We start from the raw sequence: 20,716 nt of genomic DNA on the forward strand, positions 1-20,716 counted from the left end.
ACTCCTCACCGTTGCCTCCAAGGTAGCCGACCAGGCCCTGACCTGCCTCCTGCACTATCCCTCTCCCTTCCATCCTGGACTTTTTCTATTCCTCAAACATCCCCAGCTACTGCCAGCTCCAGGCTCTTGGGATGTGTGTTCCCTCTCTCTGGAAAACTCTTATCTGCTGTTATAAGCACAGCTGTCATCTTTTCTCTCCAAACTACACCAGATATTATAACTTGGTTATAATCATAATAATGGATGTGGGAAGTGACTTTCTCATGGGATTGACTAGCAATGTTGTAGAGGTCCACTCCTTGCTTTTCATGAACAGGGTACAAGCATCCCGCAGCCCTGGTCACCTGAACCTTCAAGTTCTAGGTATAAGTAGAGAGTTCTGGACCTGCCCAGGTTCCAGCTACCTTCACAGAGGATTTTTGTGGCCTGACTCCAACTAGAAGGCGTCTAGTGGCTGCATAGTGCAAGACGCCAGCTAAACAACTGTGTGCAGCAGAATGTGGGCTGAGACATGTTGTCCCAGGGAGACTTGTCTTCATCCACCTCTAATTCTTGGAGGCTACTGATACTTGCCACAAAGAACCAAGGAGTTCTAAAACCAGGTTGTTTCGTGTCAGCCAAGACAAGGAAAAGAAGGGAATAAAAAGAGGCTGGGGTTGCAGTAGGAGAGAACTTAGGCCTTGCATCCAGCTTGTCTTTCCCAGGACTGGGTTGCCATGAGGCCCATGCTGAACTTTCTTTCAGATTCCACAGAATAGAGTGGAGACCCTAAGAGCAATCATCCAGTACAAGCTGCCAATGACCAAGAGCAATAAAAACAACGTGTACTCTGTAAGTACAGGAGGAGGCTGAGCAAAAGGGAGGGTGGAGTCTCTAAAGGGAAGTGGGTGGGCTTCTCAAAGGAGGTGGGAGGTGAGCAAAGGGGAGGGTGGAGCCTAAAAGGGGAAGTGGGAGGTGAGCAAGAGAGAAGACAGGGATTCACAAGGGAAGTCGGCAGGCCTTTGAGAGGCTTTTTTTTTGGCATGAAGGGTATGACTTAAGTGAAAAATATAATTTATTGGCTCATGTAACTACTACCTAGCGTGTGGATTTCAGGCTTGGCTAGAACTATGGGCTCAAATGTGACCCAAGCTCCATTTTGTCCTCCTGGTTCCTTGACTCCACTCTAGCCTTGCTTTCCCCCATAGTTCTGAGATGGTCCAGCAGCTCTACGTTTTGATTCATTCAAAATGAATCATTTTGATTCATTCAGAATGAATCACTTTGATTCATTCAGAATGATTCATTTGGTTCATTCAAAATGAATCATTTTGATTCATTCATGTCCAGACAGCACGTCCAGCAAAAGCCTGACCTTCACTGTGATTGGACCACTTGAGGTCACAGACCCAATCCAATCACTGTGGCCCAGATAGAACCCTCTTCCTTAAACCAATCAGGGTTGACTTCTGGATTTGGGGGTGGAGTCAGCCCCATCAATCTGGTCACCAAGAAGTTTGGGTGCAGAGTGAAATCTGGGAAGGGAGAGATCAAATAATATCGAACTCTACTGTTCTAAGCACTTTACATATATTAATTCACATACTGCTTAGAACAACCCAAGGAGCTGGGTCGTGATATCATTCCCATCTTGCAAATGAGGAAAGTGAGGTACAGGGAGCTTAACTGGCCTGCCCAGGAGAGGAGAAGCCAGAAGCAAACAGTCATGCGTTGTAGGACACTGAACAGCATCCGTGGTGACCACCTACTAGATGCCAGTAACACCCTCCCAGTTGAAACAACAGCTTTTGGAAGAGGAACCTGGACTGGCAATCCTAAGCGTTTCCTCTTGCTGAAAAATCACGCTTTAGGAGAAGCTGATGGGACAAGATCTGACTGGGGAAGGGAACCCCTGGCGCTTTGAGGCCACTTCTCACACCCCAAGTCCCCATCCTCTGCTTGTCTCTTCTTTCCATAGTGGGATGATTTCATGAAACTTGGCAATAGCATCCTTGACTGCCAGCTGGACCAGATCATTGCAAGCCAGAAGGCCAATCAGTGCGCTGTGCTCATCTACACTTCCGGGACCCAGGGCAACCCCAAGGGAGTGATGCTCAGCCATGACAATGTAAGTGCTTTCTCCACCGACAGTGACCAGTTTGGTTGCATCCAGAGTCCCTTCACTCTGGGGCAGTGGCCTACAGGATGTTTTTGGTCTTGACCCACAAGGGTGGGGTGGTGTTTAGGGGTCTAGAATGCAGCCCTTAACCAGTGGTGGGTATAGAGTCATGCGGACTCTTCCAAGGACGCAGCAGGGGTTGAGATCAAGGACTCTGGAGCAGACCTGGGTTGAAATTCTGGCTCTGTGATATTGGGCAAGACATCTCACATCTCCAAGCCTCAGCTGCCTCATCTTAAAATGGGCGTGATGTAACAGTCCAAAAGTTTTACACTTAGTAAATTCTCACAGCGATTCTATTGATTCCATCAGATGCTATTTTTACAGATGAGAAAACTGAAACCCAGAGAGGTTATGTTACTTGGCCCAGGTCACACAGCAGCAACATGGCAGAGCTGGGATTTTGGCTTCACAGGGAGGTTGGCTTCACAGTCCACACTTTTAACTACACTATAGGATCTATGTGACTAATGTGTAAAGATGTCCAAAGATGCAATGTCAACATTTAATGTAAACAAAGCAGAACACTATTCAGAACACAGTGCGATTTCTGTTAATAACCTTAAAAAGGCACCAAGCAATATGCACCTGTGTAAGTTTTAAAAACAGAAAAATGAGTTTCGGACAACCAAGATGACGCAGTAGGTAAACGCTTGGCTTACCTTCTCTTACAACCACATCAAAATTACAACTAACCTACAAAACCACCATTACTGAGAATCGCCTAAAATCAAGCTGAACTGAAACCTTTCAACTAAGGACTTGCAGAAGAAACCACCTCCAGACTCGTAGGAAGGTCAGAGACGTGGCACGGGCTGGTCCCACACCTGCGTGTGACCATTAAAGATCGGGAGGGTTATTTTGGCTGTGGGGGTCCCCCATCCCTCAGAGGAGTGAGAGGTCCCAGCCCCACCCCAGCTCAAGGTTCCAGTGCCAGGGAGAGAAGTCCCCATAATTTCTGGTTGTGAAAACCAGCAGAGATTGTGACTGAGTGAGACAGGGCAGCTGCACTCACAGGCGCTCCTCTTAAGGGGACTGTGCACGGACTCACCCACCAACAGACTCACTTGCTCTGAGCTCCAGCGCTGGGGCAGCAGCTGGAAAGGCAGCAGAGACAACGGGTGGGGAATTTAGTTACCTGGCTTGGGACGGGGGCTAGAGGGGCAGCTTTCTCTTGGATGGGGGAGCTGGTGGAGGCCGTTGTTTCTTTGCTGAGCCCGCCCCCTTCCCAGCGTGCGAACACAGGCAGCCGCCATTTCTGAGTCTCCGCCGGTCGTTTGCCCTACATTGGCGATTTGAGACCTGGCCCCGACCAACTTTTGGGCACACCCAGGCTGCTTTCAGTGGCTTTTTTGTGCAGCCCACCGGCCTTGGCTCAAGCTGAAGACTTTCCTAGGGTCTCTCAAAGGTTCGCAGAACCCAGACAAGCAGTATCTGGCTTGAGCGTGTCCTGTTCCTCTGGCTGAGCAGCCCTAAGCCAGCACTAGTGGCAGCCGGCCTTGGTTTGCAGCTTGACCTCTGAAAGCGCTTCCAAGCACAGCACGGGCCGCAGCCATCTGCGGATTTCTTTCTGGCTCCCGCTGGGTGGCCCCGGATAGGGCATGGGCTGTGGCTGAACTTGACCTGCAGTGGATCCCCTCTAAGGTGGTCCTGGTGCTAGCGCCCCCAGTGGCCAGCTTCAAAACGAGCTGGAGCATCACCCAGCTGCCTCCATGTACCACACACCCAAAGGGTGGATTGGGCAGGCACCAGAGTCCTGCTGAGGCAGATCCTGCACTGTAGGGGCAGCCCCTGCATAACAACTCTTCCACTATAGTCAAGGTCAGTCCTCACAACCAGTGAGCCCAAGGGTCAGTCCCTCACGTTGATGTGCAATTATCAACCAAGGCTCAACTACAAGAGGAGGGGACACAAAACCCACACTAGGGACACACCTGGAGCATGTGGCTCAGGTGACCAGAAAGACTGCACCACTGAACCCCACAGCACACCTATTACATAAGGCCATTCTACTAAGACCAGAAGACATAGCAGCTCTACCTAATACATAGAAACAAACACAGGGAGGCAGCCAAAATGGGGAGACAAAGAAATGTCTCAAATAAAAGAACAGAACAAAGCTCCAGAAAAAGAACTAAGCAAAATGGAGATAAGCAAACTACCAGACGCAGAGTTCCAAACACTGGTTATAAGGATGCTCAGTGATCTCAGGGAGAACTTCAACAGAGAGATGAAAACCATAAAAAAGAACAAGTCAGAAATAAAGGATACAATAATGGAAACAAAGAATATATTACAGGGAATCAACAGTAGATTAGATGAAGCAGAGGATCCAACCAGCAATGTAGAAGATAAGGCAGCAGAAAACACCCAACCAGAACAGCAAAAAGAAAAAAGAATCCAAAAAATTGAGGAGAGTTTAAGGGGCCTCCGGGATGATATCAAGCATACCGACATTCGCATTATAGGGGTACCAGAAGGAGAAGAAAGAGAGCAAGGAATTGAAAATCTATTTAAAGAAATAATGACAGAAAACTTCCCTGACCTGGTGAAGAAAATGGACATACAAGCCCACGAAACACAGAGAGTCCCAAACAAGATAAACCCAAAGAGGCCAACATCAATACACATCATAATTAAAATGCCAAAGACAAAGAGAAAAGCTGTTAGTTACCTACAAGGGAGCCCCCATAAGACTGGCAGCTGATTTCTCAACAGAAACTTTGCAGGCCAGAAGGGATTGGCAGGAAATATTCCAAGTGATGAAAAGCAATGACATACAACCAGGATTGCTCTACCCAGCAAGGCTGTCATTTAGAATTGAAGGACAGATAAGGAGCTTCCCAGTCAAGAAAAAGCCAAAGGAATTCATCACCACCAAACCAGTGTTACAAGGAATCTTAGAGGGACTTTTTTAAGATGGGAGGGGATTTAACGATGGGTGAAAGGGCAAGGGATTAAGAAGTACAAATTGGTTGTTATACACTAGTCATGGGGACGTAGGGTACAGCATAAGGAATGTAGTCAATAATATTATAATAACTAGGTATGGTGCCAGACAGGTACTAGATCAGTCAGGGTGATAGATGGGAATGGGGTTGGGGGCAGGGTGGAAAAGGTGAAGGCATTAAGAAATACAAATTGGTAGTTAATACAAATTTACAAATTGTTTACAAATTGGCTGTAAAGATCATGAAAGATGCCAGACGGGCACGGGACTTATCAGGGGGATCACGTCACAGACTGTGTAGATGCCTGACCAATGTGCTATACACCTGAAGCTGAAGTAGAATAATACTGAATGTCAACTATAACTAAATATATAGGTGAATATAGTCACGGGATGTGGAGCACAACATAGGGAAGAGAGTCAATGGTATTGTAACAGTTGTGTAAGATGTCAGAGGGGTAGTGGCTTGGGGGGGGGGGGTTACATCCAGCCGGTCCCCCGGGCTAGGCAGGAAGGTCCGAGAAAGACTTCACTCACATGTCTCACATGGCTTCAGCTTCCTCACAGCTCGGTGGCTCCAGGTTGTCAAACTTCTTCACATGGCAACTGGCTGCCCTTCAGAGCACATTCCCTGATTCAAAGGCAGAAGACGTATCTTTGAAGGCTCAACATCAGAAGTTACAGTGTCACTCTGCTCCATTCTGTAGGTCAACAAGTCACTGGGAAAGAAAAGGAAAACAGACTCCAGCTGTGGATGGGAGGGGTGGCAGAGAATTTGCTGCTGTATTTAATCTACCACACATACGTAAAGTGCTTTGAACTATGCCTGGCGCATAGTGAGCCATAACAGTGTTAGTTTAGCTACTGTTATTTTTTATATCATCATCCTCTTTATAGCAAGAAGTTAAAGCTAACCCAATATTCTCGACATATGTCAACAGCTCAAAGTTTCTCCCATTTATAGGGTACTAACTATGTACCACGCTCAGATAAACATGTTAACCCCTCACAAAAACCCCATGAGGTAAGGTTTGCCATTAACACCTTTCACAGATGGGGAAAGTGAGGCTCGGAAAAGGGAAATGACTCGCTCAAGGTCACAGAACAAAGAAAGGTCTGAGCCAGGACCTGAACCCAGGAGCACCTACAATACTGTACATCACAGTCCACACACACCAAGCCCCGTCCCTCAACAAAGGGTGCAGGGGCCCCTGGAGCACAGGCGTGAGAGACAGTACTTCTGGGACAGAAGTAAAATCCCTCCATCCTAAGGCTCAGAGAGGGAAGTGGGACCCATCTCGTGGGCTTACTATGGGCCAAGTGTTTTGCGTCCATCACTGCACTTCATTCCTTCTATCTCCTCATTCAGTCAACAAAAGTTGATTGAGCACATACTATGTGCTGGGGATACAGCATTGAATAAAATAGATCCAATCATGGCCTCGGTAAGACAGAGAGGGAATGAACAAATAAAACCATTCATTCTCCAAAGAGGACATGCAGATGGCCAACAGACACATGAAAAGATGTTCAGCGTCACAATCAGAGAAATGCAAATCAAAACTACAACGAGACATCACCTCACACCTGTCAGAATGGCTATCATCAATAAATCAACAAACAAGTGCTGACGAGGGTTTGGAGAAAAGGGAACCCTCATACAGTGCTGGTGGAATTGCAAATTGGTGCAGTCACTATGGAAAACAGTATGGAGGTGCCTCAAAAAATTAAAAATAGAACTACCTTATGACCTAGCAATTCCACTTCTTTATTTATCTAAAGCAAACAAAAACACTAATTCAAAAATATATATACACCCCTATGTTCATTGCAGCATTATGTACAATAGCCAAGATACGGAAGCAACCTAAGTGCCCATCGATAGAGGAATGGATAAAGAAGATGTGAAATATATATATAATACTACTTGGCCATAAAAATGAATGAAATCTTGCCATTTACGACAACATGGATGGACCTAGAAGGCATTATGCTGAGTGAAATAAGTCAGACAGAGAAAGACAAATACCATATGATTTCACTTGTATGTGGAATCTAAAATAAACCAAACAAACAAACAAACAAAAAACACAAATGAATCAACAAAATAAAACAGAAACAGACCCACAGATACAGAAAATAAGCTGATGGTTGCCAAAGGGGAGGTGGGTGTGGGAATAGGAATAAAGAAAAAAAAAAATTAATGAAATAAAATAACACCATTTGGGTTGTGGTGAGTGATACCCAGAGAATTAGATGGAAACTTCAGTTTGGTGGCATGACATTTAAGTGGAAATTTAACATGCAAGACGGTGTCAGTCACGTGGAAAGGTGGAGGAACAGCATTCCAGGCATAGGGAAAAGCCAGTGCAATGGCCCTGAGGCTGGACCCTGCCTGATGCAGAGGCCCGTGTAGCTGGTTTAACGTGGTAACTGCTCACCAGAGATTTATGACACCAATGAGAAATACAGATAGCAAAATTATAGACGTGCTAAAACTTTACATCAAGGTGAAAGAAAAACATTAATATGCTAATTGTTGGTGTTTATAGGATGGGACTATGGGCAGCCTTTTTGTTTGTTGGACAATGTTGGTTCCTTAGTTTTAGACTGGACATGAGACACCTCTGCCCATTTAAAAGATAAGGAAATAGAGGTGACGGCAAGGGATTTTAAGCAAATAGCCCAGGGTCACCCAGCTAGCAAACAGTAGAGGCAGGATTTGATTCTGGGACACTTACAGCATCCTTCAGATTTCTGACTTCCCAAGTTGACATTCTGACCCTAGGATCTGTTGTTGAACCCATGAGGGTCTGTTTAAACTCCCAAAGCTGCCGCTGAATTTTACATCTCCTTTCAGCCTCAGGCAAGTTAGTTAACCCTCTGTGCAACTATTTCCTGTCCATAAAATAGGGAAATAACCCTAGCATGTTACGATGAGGATTAAACAACTTAATGTTTGTAAAGGCCGAGAATAGTGCCTAGCACCTAGTAGGAACTTTGTATTTGTTAAAGAATTGCTCCAGCAAGGACGAGGTGCTGGATCATAACCCCCACTTGTGTTCCAGGTCACGTGGACTGCCGGGGCAGTGGCAAGGGACTGTGGCCTGTCCCACGCCGGAGAAAAGCAGGAGGTGGTGGTCAGCTACCTTCCCCTGAGCCACATTGCAGCTCAGATGATGGATATCTGGGTGCCCATGAAGATCGGGGCGTTCATCTACTTCGCTCAGCCAGACGCGCTCAAGGTAAGGCTGAGGGCAGCCCGGGGTGAGTGGATGGTTTCGTGAAGCCTCAGTCCCAGGGGTTCCTTTTTTGTCCTCACCTTATGCTCCATTTAGCAGCATTAGAAACAGTTGACCACATCCTTTTAGTTTTAATCTTTACCCAAGTCAGGGCATCCACATACGGTTGTGTAGACTGTACACTGAACAACCCAAGACTAAGATATGAATGGTATTGAAAGCAGAATGTGTGCGTGTCAGTGGTTTTTTCTTTTTTTTTTTTTAAAGTCAGTATTCCCAACTCCACAAAGCTCCAAAAACCAAATCCATCTCCAGACCCTTAACTTAGTCACACCCACAAAATCTCTTTTGCCATAAATGATAATATAGTCACAGGTTCGGGGGTTCTATCATGCAGGCTGTCTGAGGGCCTTTGTAATTCCTTCTAGAAGGTTCATTCTCTTGTTCTTTGTATGGCAGAGGACTCCTTGTCATTTAGTTCTCTGTTTACATTTCTCCTTGGCCCTTCTCACATCCCCTAAGCTCAGTGTATGAGATGTAGTAGCTATCAATAAATAATTTTTGGCTGAATATATAATGTATATATATATACATACTCTCACCTACAGGACCGAGAAGTTCCCATCCTCCCACATGCTTATTAAGCCCATAATATTGTCAAAACATTTAAAATAATTAGCCTGAAAGGTGATAAAGCTGTCTTTCACAGTTTAAGGAGCTGCCAGACTGTTTTCCAAAGTGGTTGCACCATTTTATATTCCCACCAGAAGTGTATGAGGGCTCTGATTTCTCCTCCTCCATTATATTGTCATCATCATCGTCATCACCATCGCCATCCCAGGAGATTTGAAGTCATATCTTGTCATTTTAATTGGCATTTCCCTAATGACTAATTATGTTTAGTTTTCATGTACTTTTTGCTCATTTGTGTATCTTCTCTGGAGAAATGTCTGTTCAAATCTTCTGTCCATTTAAAAATGTGGTTGCATATCTTCTTTTTATTGAGTTTTAAGGGTTCTTTATACATTCTGGATATAAATCCTTTATCAAATATATGATTCACAAATCCTTTCTCCCAGCTTGGTGACTTTTCATTTTGATTCTGCTGAAGTCCAATTTCTTTCTTTTTTTCTTGCATGCCTTTGGTGTCCTATATAAGAAACCTTTGCCTACACCAAGGTCACGGCAATTTCTTCTATGTGTTCTTCTAGAGGCTTTTCGTTTCAGCTCTTACATTTAGGTCTGTGATCCATTTTGAGTTGATTTTTGTGTTTGGCGAGAAGTAAGGCTCTAAGCTCAGCTCTTCTTTTTAATTTTTTGGGGTATGGATATCCTTTACACCATTCAATTGCCTCAGCACTTTTATTGAATGTCAACTGGTTGCCAATGTAAAGATCCATCTCTGGGCTTTCTGTTCTGTCCCACTGAGCTCTGTGTCTATCCTTACACCTAAACTGCACGGACTTAGTATTACTGGCTTTATGGTAAGATGACTACCTTGTCCCAGGCTGCCTGGGACGTCCCCAGTTTTATAACTGAAAATCCCACATTCCAGGAACTCCTTCACTTCTGGGCAAACTGGGACAGTTGATCACCCTACTTAATAATAAATTTCAAAATCACATAGTAATTCTTCTGATTTTACTATTTTCCAAAATTGCTTTAGCTATTCTCTGCATTTTCATATAAATTTTAATTTAAGATCAGCTGTCAATTTGTATGAATAAGGCTGCCTGAATTTTGATCAGGATCATATCAAACCTATAGATCAATTCTGGGGGAGAATCTTGCATCCTTTTTAACAGTTGCATAATATTCTACCGCATGCTTGGGCCACAGGGTTTTTTTTTACCAGCCTGCTGCTTTCCACCCTAGAGTAAGAAGATCTGATTGGCTGCCAACCGGTCAATGGCTTGACTCTTGGGTGGGGAGCTCACCCTGGTCCATCCAATCAGCCAAGGAGAAATTTCGCCTGGGCTGAGTTGGGTGGCTGGGGAGAGATGGACATCTGGGGTTCATGGAAGGTGCAGGTGTGTCTAACTGAGCTCTGTCCCATGCAGGGAACTTTGATCAACACTCTGCAGGAGACAAATCCTACCATCTTCCTGGGGGTGCCCCGAATTTGGGAGAAGTTGCAGGAGAAGATAAGGGACAGTAATGCCAAAGCCCCAAACTTGAGGAAGAAGGTGTTTTTATGGGCAAGAACTATTGGCTTAAAGATCAATACAAAAAAGATGTTGGGATTGGGGTAGGTGGCGGGTCCAGCGGTGCGGGCAGGGAGGGTGGTGGGTGAGGGGCTCAGCTTTCTCCACCTGGGACCTATCAGCCCCTTTTGGATCCATGGCCAGAGAGCTCTCCTTGGCATTGTTCACAGGACAAATGACACTTCCATGAGCTACCACATAGCGAAGAAACTCGTGTTCAACAAAATCAGGAGTGCCCTTGGCCTTGATTACTGCCACTCTTGTATCAGTGGGGCCGGGCCCCTCAGGCCAGAGACCTCTGAGTTCTTTCTAAGCCTGGACATACCTATAGGCGAGATGTATGGTATGAGTGAAAGCTCAGGACCTCACACTGTATCCAACCAGGATAACTACAGGATTCTAAGGTACCGGTCTCCTAGACAGATTCCCCCCAACCCCCCCCAGTCCTCCAGCAACACAGGGTCAGGGGGAGAGAGTTGGGAAGGTGGGTGGGGCTCCGGGCTAAGACGAATCCTGACTTGGTGTCTGCAGAATAATCCCTGTTCTCCATCTCCCAAGCCCCAAATTTGCACGACTGTGGGAAGCCCAATTTGTTGGGAGTCCACCAACAAGGGGAATGGCTCTCAGAACGTTCCATGGTCTCCTGCCAATTGTCACTAGTGAGCTCTGCCTCCAGGCAGCCCAGCCCAGGCCCGCCCATCCCAGGTGCACCTCCTGGGACCTCAGGACCCTTCACCTCCATGATGCTCTATCTCATGGGCCCCCTCTGTCTTCCTCCCAAGTTCACTTCACTCCAGGCTGCAGCACTGAACTCAATAATACTGAAACAGTGACAATGCCACAGGCAAGTTCCACACGGAGTCTGAGAGCCCTGTTCCTACAAGTTCAGCTTGTCTCTCAAGCTTGGCCAGGTTCCAACGGCCTTTGAACTTAGCAAAAACTAAGTTCACTCTTCCTAGCCTGGCAAAACCATCTCTTGCCTCTTACTTGACCTTTCAGGGGAGATTTCCACCGCAATATCTCCCCCTCATGCATAATCCTATCAGATCTGTTTTGTGCAGAATGCAAATGCCCACTCGAGTTTTTCCAAAACCAAAGGGTGGTCCTTCCCTAAAATGAACCTGGAGGAAAGGGTTGGGACAAATTCCAGCCTCTATCTTTACCTTTTTCTTCCCCAATGGGGTATACACGCACATATCAAAAACAATCAGAAGGTCTGAAATGACAGAGTGGAAGGCTTCCTCCGTCCCACTCCAAACCTCCATCTCACTGCGGTGAGTTTGCTAGGACACAGTTCCATACAAAGTTCCATACAATTAAACAACAGAAATCTATTTCCTCACAATTCTGGACACTACAAGTCCAAGATCAAGGTGCGGGCAGGGCTGGTTCCTTCTGAGGCCCTGAGGGACAATGTGTTCCGGTCTCTCCCGACTTCTGGCGCTCGCTGGCCATCTCTGGTGTTCCCTGGCTTGTAGAAGCATCACCCCCATCTCTGCCTTATCTTCACATGCTGTTCTCCCTATGTGTGTGTCTGCGTCCAAATGTCCTTCTTTATAAAGACACCAGTCATCCTGGATTAGGGGTCATCCCACTCCAGGGTGACCTCATCAATTTAACCAACTACATCTGCAATAACCCTATTTCCAAATAAACCCACATTCTGCAGTCTTAGGGCTTAGGGCTGCAAAATATGAATTGGCGGTGGGAGGGGGGACAAAATTCATCCCATAACCCCCTGCCAGAGGCAAAACAACCACATCATGTCCCTTTAAATTAACCAGGCATAAGCAGTGCATTGACACATATTTTTATCCCAAATGGAAGCATTTCCATGTAAAAATGGATGTGAAACTCATCCTCTTTGAACTATTGCCTGCCACTTGGAGCTCAGGCACCAAAAAAGCTCAAATAACATGCTATCCCTCACTACCTGGATTCGTAATCCACACTTGCGCTCAGTCTTGGCTCACACCATCCAAGATCAGGAACCAGATTTGGTTAGTAAGAGCTTCTTCTAGAAAATGTTCCCTGTCGGTGCATAGAGCTGCCACATTTTTAACAGCTGCATAGTATCCCACCAGGTGGATATACCATAATTTAAGTGGTCCCTTTTTCGTTGGATATTTAGTGCTTTTTTTCTCCATCATTTGTCACCACAAACAATGCTAACATGAATGTTTTCTATGTACACCATATATTTTGCTAAACCAATTGGTGGAAAGTGATATCTCATCATAATTTTCATTTACATTCCTTTAAAGTTGAAAAAATCCTTTCATACATTTCAAAGCCATTTGTATTTTCTTTTCTCTGAACTATGGGTCCATATATCTGCCAGTTTTTAAAACTAGACTATCAGTCCCTTTATTATTGGTTTGCTGGCACTCTTTACATATTAGGAAAATCAGCCCTTTGTTTCTGAGTTGCAACTATTTTGCCCCTAAGTTTATCATTGGTATTTAGTTTTAGTTAAGGTGTTTTTGCTGTGCAGAAATCTTTTTTTCTCTTTACGTGGTTGAATTCACTAATCTTTCCTTTATGGCTTCTCCAGGTGTTTCTCCACATTCCTAGAAAGGCCTTCAATGGGGAAGTCATAAGGAGGCTTTTTGTAAACTTTGAGCTTCTTGGATGTGCCTTCTTTTTTCTCTTGCTATCTAGTGGAACCCCTACAATTAGCCCTAAAACCCGTGACCCTTCTAACTACCAATGAAAGAGATCTCAGCAAAGCAACAGAAAATAACTTTCTTTTCTGCATGCTGAAATAGCCCTCCCAAATGTTATCTCTAGGAAAAGAAGTCTTACAAGAATCCAGTTTCGGATACTGCTCTTCTGTCCTACGGAAGTAACTTTAACCTCTAAGGAGATGCCGGCTGGGTGTCTTACTTAACAGCAGCTTTCCCTGGTCATTGCACGCAGGTCTATATATCTGCTTCCTAAAAGATGAGGGATTTTGCTGTTCTTAAGCCAGAAGCACTCTATCCTTCTCCCATGTACGTGGAGATTAAAACTTACAACTCTGCTGGGTGTCCCAGTTTACAAAGTGTTTGGGAATTTGCCTCACTGGATTGAACACTCCCTCTCCCCTCCATTCAGCAAACACCTCCTATTCCCACCACTCACCTACTCCACCCCCTACCACCCACCCCCAGGTCCTGGAGAGGCTGAAAGAAGCAGATCCAGCCTGGGGCCAGCTAGGTAGTGTCAGGAGCCCGGGCTGCAGACCCAGGCTGACCTGTGTGGGTGACCTTGTCTCTCTGAGCCTCACTTTCCCCTTCCCATTCCCTGGCAGCTGTGGAAAAATCCTAACTGGGTGTAAAACCATGCTGTACCAGCAGACCAGTGACGGCATTGGGGAGGTCTGCATGTGGGGCCGGCATGTCTTCATGGGCTACCTGGAAAGGGAGGAAGAGACCAAGGACGTCATTGACGAGGAAGGCTGGCTACACACCGGGGACCTGGGCCGCATGGACAAGGAGGATTTCCTCTACATCACCGGGCATATCAAAGGTAAGGGGACTGGGCTCTGCAGGGACCTCCTGCAAGCACGCCCACCATGAACACTTATGGGCACAGGCCTCGCATGAACGTGCAGGGTCAACCTGGTCCACACATCCCAGCTCTGTCCTTGTGCCCAGCATTTGGCCCTCGGCAGGATGGACCTGGGAAAGACACCCACCCCAGCCCTGGGCCCTCCTTCCTACCCTGTAAATGAGGATAATAACTATAATGGTTAAATAAGGATTAAATGAAATGACGTAGAACAGGCATCAGCCAACTTTTCCTGTAATGGTCCCGATCGCAAATATTTTTGGATTTGCAGGACATAAGGTCTCTGTCACAGCTACTCAGCTTGGCAGCTGTGGTATAAAAGCAGCTACAGACAATATATAGATGAGTGGATGTGACCGCGTGCCAATATAATTTTCATGTGTCACAAATATTCTTCTCTGGATTGCCTTCCAACCATTTAAAATGCAAAAACCACTTGGCTTGTGGCCATACGCAAACAGGCAGAAGGCTAAAGTTGGCTCGCAGGCTGCACTTTACCAACCTCTGATGTAAACAGAGCATTTGGCACTGGGCCTTACATAGGGAGTAACTACGCAATAAGTGAGCTCTCTTAGCATTATTTCCATGATAAGCAACAGAAAACCCTTTGTAAACAGGTTTGAGTGAAAAACGGAAACGTTTCAAAAACTGAAAAGTTCAAATGGTCTTGCTTCAGGCTTGGCTGGATCCAGGTGCCAAACAATGTCACAGAAGTCTCTCTAACCTTCTCATACTGAGCTGTCTCTTGTGTTGGAGCCATTCTTGAAGAGGCTTTTCCCATTTGATGACAGGATAGCTGCCAACAGTCTAGGCTTACTCTAACTCCCAAAGGACAAGAGTGTATTCTTCCCAATCATTTCAGCAAAAGTTTTAGTCTTGACTCTCATTGGCTCACATGCGCACCCTGCAGTTCACCTGCCCAAACCACATAAAGATGGAAAGGAATTCCCTAAGGAAATTTCAGGGCGCATTTATCCTGAGGAGTCACTGGGCTGACAACACCACAAATGTCCATTATATGATCATATTATTACTACTGTTATAACGACCTAAGTAAAGGTGACTGCAACGTCATGGGATGAGATAGAGAGAGTTTGGGTGGATGGGACAGGAAGTGGCAAGCATCCCAGGATGAAAGAAGAAGTGAAGAATATGTCTGGGGCAGGAGGAGGAGTTCGAGAAGAATTTTAGAGGCTCAGGGGAGAAAGTGACACAATTCTTTAGACTTTGCTGAAATGAGGGATGCGACACACCACCTCAGGGTAAGACTGGACTTAGGTTCTTTTGGGGTTGCCAAGTGATGGAAAAATCAGGGGACAGACAGACATGGTGTGCCCAGAGCATTTCACTATCTTCCAAGCAAGACATATTGGAGGGAGTGGACCAGGGTATGGGAAACTGAGAAATAGGCAATGAATTAATAAGACATTATCCAAATGGAATGCACAAGACGTGAACACTTGATAGAAATTTGAAGAAGACGAGGTGAGGGTGGTGGAGTGACTTTGGGTATGTGGCTTGGAGAAGAGCATGGTGGGAGTCCTGGCCATGGGCTGGGGTGCTCCTCTGCTTCTGGGGTTTCCTAGGTGAGTGGCTGTCCATGCCAACATCTGTCCCCTCTGATCCTCGAGAGGGCGGAGGTTTCGAATTGTTGTGCTTGAACCCATCGAGCCCTGCTTTGTTTCAGAAATCCTCATCACGGCTAGCGGTGAGAAGGTGCCCCCCGTTCCCATCGAAAACATGGTTAAGGAGAAGATCCCCATCGTCAGTAATGCCGTGCTGGTGGGAGATAAGGCCAAGTTTCTGAGCATCCTGCTGACGCTGAAGGTGACATGGGTGTCCTGCGGGGTCTGTGCCCCAGGGTCCGGAGGGTGCGTCCAAGGGTTCAAGGCCTGTTTCGTGGTCCTCGGGCTGGCCAGGCAGTGTGTGTGGGTGTTGGGTGTGGTGACATGGGTGTCCTGGGGCAGTGCGAGATGGACAAGATGAGCGGAGAGCCACTGAACAGACTAAGCTTGGAGGCCATCAAGTTCTGCCGGAACCTGGGCAGCCATGCGTCTACCGTGACTGAGATCGTGCAACTCCAGGACCCCCTGGTCTACACGGCCATCCAGAAAGGTATTGACGCCGTGAATCAGGAAGCCACCACCAAAGCACAGAAGATTCAGAAGTGGGTCATCTTGGAGAAGGATTTTTCCTTCAATGGCGGAGAGCTAGGTGAGTGGCCTGGATAGCCGGTGGCTTTGGCACTTGGAGGCTGGTCTCTTGCTAGTGTCCAGGGCCACGTGGCTCTGAGGAGACATGCCCCTTTCTGGGGGGTCAGAGGGTCCGTGGGACCAGTGGGGGGGCGGGAGAGGGACGCTGCCACCTCCAGCCGACTGGTGCCCAGCTCCTCCTGACCACACACACACACACCCTGACATACACACAGAACCCCAGGGCAGCCACATCCCCCACTCTGGGAATAGAAGCCAAACTCCTTACTGTGGCTCGGTGTGCTCTCTTCCCTCTGACTTCTGCTTGTCAGTTACTCCATCCCACTGATGGGAAAGGTGGTGCACCCAGGAAATGGGCCCCAGCCAGCCCCAGCCACAGGACCCTGTTGCCTGCTCATGCCCAGGATGTGTGGACTTTTCCCCACCAGTGAACTGGTTTCTTCTTTCTTGAAAGGTCCATCGGCAAAAATTAAAAGGCATTTCATAACCCAGAAATACAAACAGCAAATTGAAAACTTCTACCACTGACGTCACTGGTGGAGCTGCTATTGGCCGTCCCCATGGTGAGAACGGGCTTTGCTGGACTGCCTCAAATGAGTCCAACAGAGGTGGTTTCTCATGTGGCAGGCAGGTCTGTGAGCAGAACTGCAGAGGCCACATACATACACACATACACGTTCAGCTGTCATGGGTGCCTAGGTGTCCAGCCTCAACTCATGCTCTACCAGGGTCATGGTAGGGCATGCAAACTCCTTCACGGGTGGCCACCCAAGTTGTTAGCTGTTCTTCTGGCCTCTCCCACTTGCGGGAGCAGCGTAATCTCCCCATCTAGGACCAGAGTTTTTCGTGAAACACCCAAATGTTTCATTGTGGCTTATCTGGAGAAGGCCTTTTGTCAGAAACTTTGGTGGGGGAAGTTCTACTTGCCAGGAAGCCAAGGAATGAGGTGTATTGACCCATCACAGATGTTAAGGGATGGAGACCTGAACTGCTCCTACCATCCCTTTCCTCTCCTTCCCCCCAAGTCCTGTCCACAGGGAGCCCTCACGACACCGCAAGTCACTAAATGCAAGGTGCACACAGAGAGAAGGCATGGTCAGTTGTCCTAAGGGCTACCTGTAACCCCTTGATGTCAAGTCTTTCTCTCCTGACGCCCCCAGCCAACACACCAGTGTTCATTTACTAGAGCTGCTGTACCCAAGCACCACAGGCTGGGGACTTCAACAGGAATGTTTTTCCTCCCAGTTCTGAGACCAGACATCTGAGATCAAGGTGTCAGCTGAGCTGGTTCCTTCTGGGGCCTCACTCCTTGGCTTGTAGATGCCATGTTCTCCCTGTGTCTCTGTGTCCAAATTTGCCCTTTTGATAAGGACACCAGTCACATGGATGTCACCCTGATGACCTCTGTGAAGACCCTATCTCCAAATAAAGCCACATTCGGAGGTCCTGGGGGTTGGACTTCACCATATGAATTGGGGGGAGGGGGATATAATGTAGCCATAAGATCACCGTATTCATTTTCTTTTTCTTTATCATTAACTGGTTTAACTCCTCCACACCTTCATTTTCAAAGTCCTGTGGTGAGTCCAGCAGTTAAATACATTCATCATTCCACATCTTTTGAAAGATTTCCAGTTTCACTTTGCAGATGGGTGAGAGACAACTGACACTGGTGAGGGGGTAGGAGATGGAACCTCTATGCCCGTGTTGTCATGTGGCAGCCACTGGCTGCAATGTGGCACGTCCGAACTGAGATGTGCTGTACGTGTAAAATACACACGGGGTTTTGAAGGCTTGGTACCAAACAGAATAAAAATGTCTCATTAATATTTTAAAATATTCACTACATGTTGAAATGATCATATTTTGGATATCCTGGGTCACACAAAATATATTATTTAAATCAATTTCACCAGTTCCTCTTTTGTGACTACTAGAAAATGTTTAAGTATATAGGTGGTTCCCGTGATATTTTTCTTGGACAGCACTGTCTAAAGTTCACTTCAGAGGAATTCAAATTTTTCTAATTTATAAATGGATCTATTCATTCTGGAATATTTTCATCTTATGGTAATTGCAGAGTCTCGGAGAATAAATACACATATTTTAAGAATCCCCATGTGACAATTTGTCTTTCTCCTCTCTCCAGCCTCCAACCAGAAGACTCCATCCTGACATACGATTTACTGCTCTGGGCAGGGACTTTTGCTCCTATTTTTAAGAAGCCAGATTCCCTGTGGATCCGTCTTTCAATTATTCACCATTTGAAGTGGTGACCCCATTGGGACCTGCGATGCCTTTCAAAGCAATAGGATCAGCATAGATCTTTGAATTCCGATGAACCTTCAAGGTGTGGTCCCCCTCCAGGGGAAGCTTCCGGAGACATCTCTGAAGAACTGCCTGGTTTAGAAGATGAGACCTTGTGGGTTCCAATTGGATATTTTTTCTCCCCAGAGGACTGAATGAGACATCAGAAAGAAAGGCATTCACAAGTTTGAAGAACTGGGCCCCCAGACCGACTCACCTTCTGGGAAGCAATTTGGAAACCCTTCCAATAAGTTCTGATAATAAAGCACATTAGCATCCCGTGCTCTGAGTTTTGGCCAGACACAAACATTTTGTCCTTTGTTGAGAAGCTCAGACTCTGAAATCACCTCTGGGTTGAAATTCTGGCTAGCTGTGTGTGAGTTCAACCTCTGAGTCCTGGGTTGTTGTTGTTTTTTTTTTACCTGAATAAATAGACCCCCATCTCACAGGGTGGCTATGAAGGTTCATTGGGATGACAAACGGAGTGTGGCATCTGACGCCCCAAAGCCCTTGATACATCTAAAGGATTACCATCAAAGCACCCAAGCAGTTTTGGTTAACAGCTGTGATTCTTGATGAATTCCATCTTTTGGGGTGAGTTTTTGCTGTTGTCATAAGGTCCAAAATACTAGCAACTTAAAGAAGACAGAAGTTTATTCCTCTCTCATCTAAAGTCCATGTATAAGCAGACCAAAGCTGGTAGGGCATATCCATGGTCTTGGTCTCTGAAAGAATATCAGTGGAGGAAGCAGGGGAGGGGACATCTTCCAGGCCAGAGAAGGACAGCCCATCATGACAGGAGACAGAAAACTTCTAAGCCCTTAAGGTTCTAGATACCCAGACGCAACCCGGAGCCCCTTTTCTTTTTAAAATATAAAACTGTAAATAGATGAGGACTGTATTAAGCCATTTTCCTTGAAGAAAAAAATTAATTCGACGCAGGTAAGGCTTAAGTCATATTTTATGGCCCTCCTTATCTATCTGGCTGATTTTTATTTTTTTAAATATGTAAGTACAGTTAATCCTCTTTGTTTGCCAATTCCATATTTGCAAGCTTGCCTGCTTATTAAAATTTATCTGTAACCCCAAAATCAATGCTCCAGGCACTTTTGTGGTCATTTGTGGACACGCACAGAGTGTGTTGGCTTCTAAAAAATCTGAATGGCCCGACATACACATTCCCAGCTGAGCTAAAACAAAGCAATGCTCTGCCCTCGTCCTTCAGCTCATACCGTAAATGCATGTCCTCTGGGGGGAGTGGGTCTATTTAGCACTTTTCTGTCCCTGCATTTTTGTTGGTGATTTTGCTGTTGAAATGGCTGCTGAGTAGTGCTAAAGTGCTGTCCAGTGTTCCTGAGTGCAAGAAGGCTGTGATGTGCCTTATGGAAAAAGTACATGTTAGGTAAGTTTCGTTCAAGCATGCGTTATAGTGCTGTTGGCCATGAATTCAATGGTAAGGAATCAACACTGTATATTAAATAAGGTGTCCTTGAACAGAAACACATGTAACACAGGCTGTGTATTGATCAGTTGATAAAAATATTGTGACCAGAGTCTGCCAGGAACCTAATCTCTCCTAAGAGCAATGGTTCAGCGTTTGCTGGCTGAGTGTTCATAGCAACTTTATAGAAAATCACTTCCGCAAATAACAAGAACTGACTGTACACAAATACACGTGTCACTATAGGAAAAAAATATACGTGCGCGCATGTGTGCGAGAGGGAGGGAAGAATTTATTTTTACATATAAAATATATAAAAGACGTATCTTCCCTTCCGGGCAGGCGGGACTTAGCACAATGGTTGGGAATGTGGGGTGGGGGTGGGGAGGGCAGTTGCAGGAAGGAGCAGGCAGCAGGCTTGGAGGCCAAGGGCGTGGAGCAGTGCGCGGAACACGAACACGGAGGGCAGGCTCGGACGGACAGTGTGGCTGCGAGAGTGGATACATTGAGCAAATAAGTAAATATACTGAAGATAGTAGAAGCCGAGAAGAAGTCTAGGAAAATTAGATTGGAATTGAAGGTAGTGGTACAAATTCAGTTTTATAATACAGAAATAGTAACAGAGATGTGTGATACGTAGATATGTCTA

General features: G+C 46.1%; 1 protein-coding gene across 1 annotated transcript in view; it reads left to right on the forward strand.

The window, feature by feature from the left end:
- ACSBG2 (acyl-CoA synthetase bubblegum family member 2) overlaps positions 1-16,882 on the forward strand; it is a 52,904-nt gene extending 36,022 nt beyond the window's left edge. The window contains exons 6-14 of the mRNA XM_074338705.2: positions 745-831; positions 1,958-2,107; positions 8,177-8,353; positions 10,411-10,598; positions 10,725-10,958; positions 13,847-14,064; positions 15,794-15,933; positions 16,074-16,320; positions 16,774-16,882. Of these exons, the coding sequence (XP_074194806.1) occupies positions 745-831; positions 1,958-2,107; positions 8,177-8,353; positions 10,411-10,598; positions 10,725-10,958; positions 13,847-14,064; positions 15,794-15,933; positions 16,074-16,320; positions 16,774-16,847 (1,515 nt within the window). The 3' untranslated portion in view covers positions 16,848-16,882. The remainder of the gene's footprint in view (positions 1-744; positions 832-1,957; positions 2,108-8,176; positions 8,354-10,410; positions 10,599-10,724; positions 10,959-13,846; positions 14,065-15,793; positions 15,934-16,073; positions 16,321-16,773) is intronic.
- The last annotated feature ends 3,834 nt before the right edge of the window (positions 16,883-20,716 follow it).

Source organism: Rhinolophus sinicus, chromosome 15 (assembly GCF_057876585.1).
Source record: "Rhinolophus sinicus isolate RSI-liver-muscle chromosome 15, RSI-T2T, whole genome shotgun sequence".
NCBI lineage: Eukaryota > Metazoa > Chordata > Mammalia > Chiroptera > Rhinolophidae > Rhinolophus > Rhinolophus sinicus.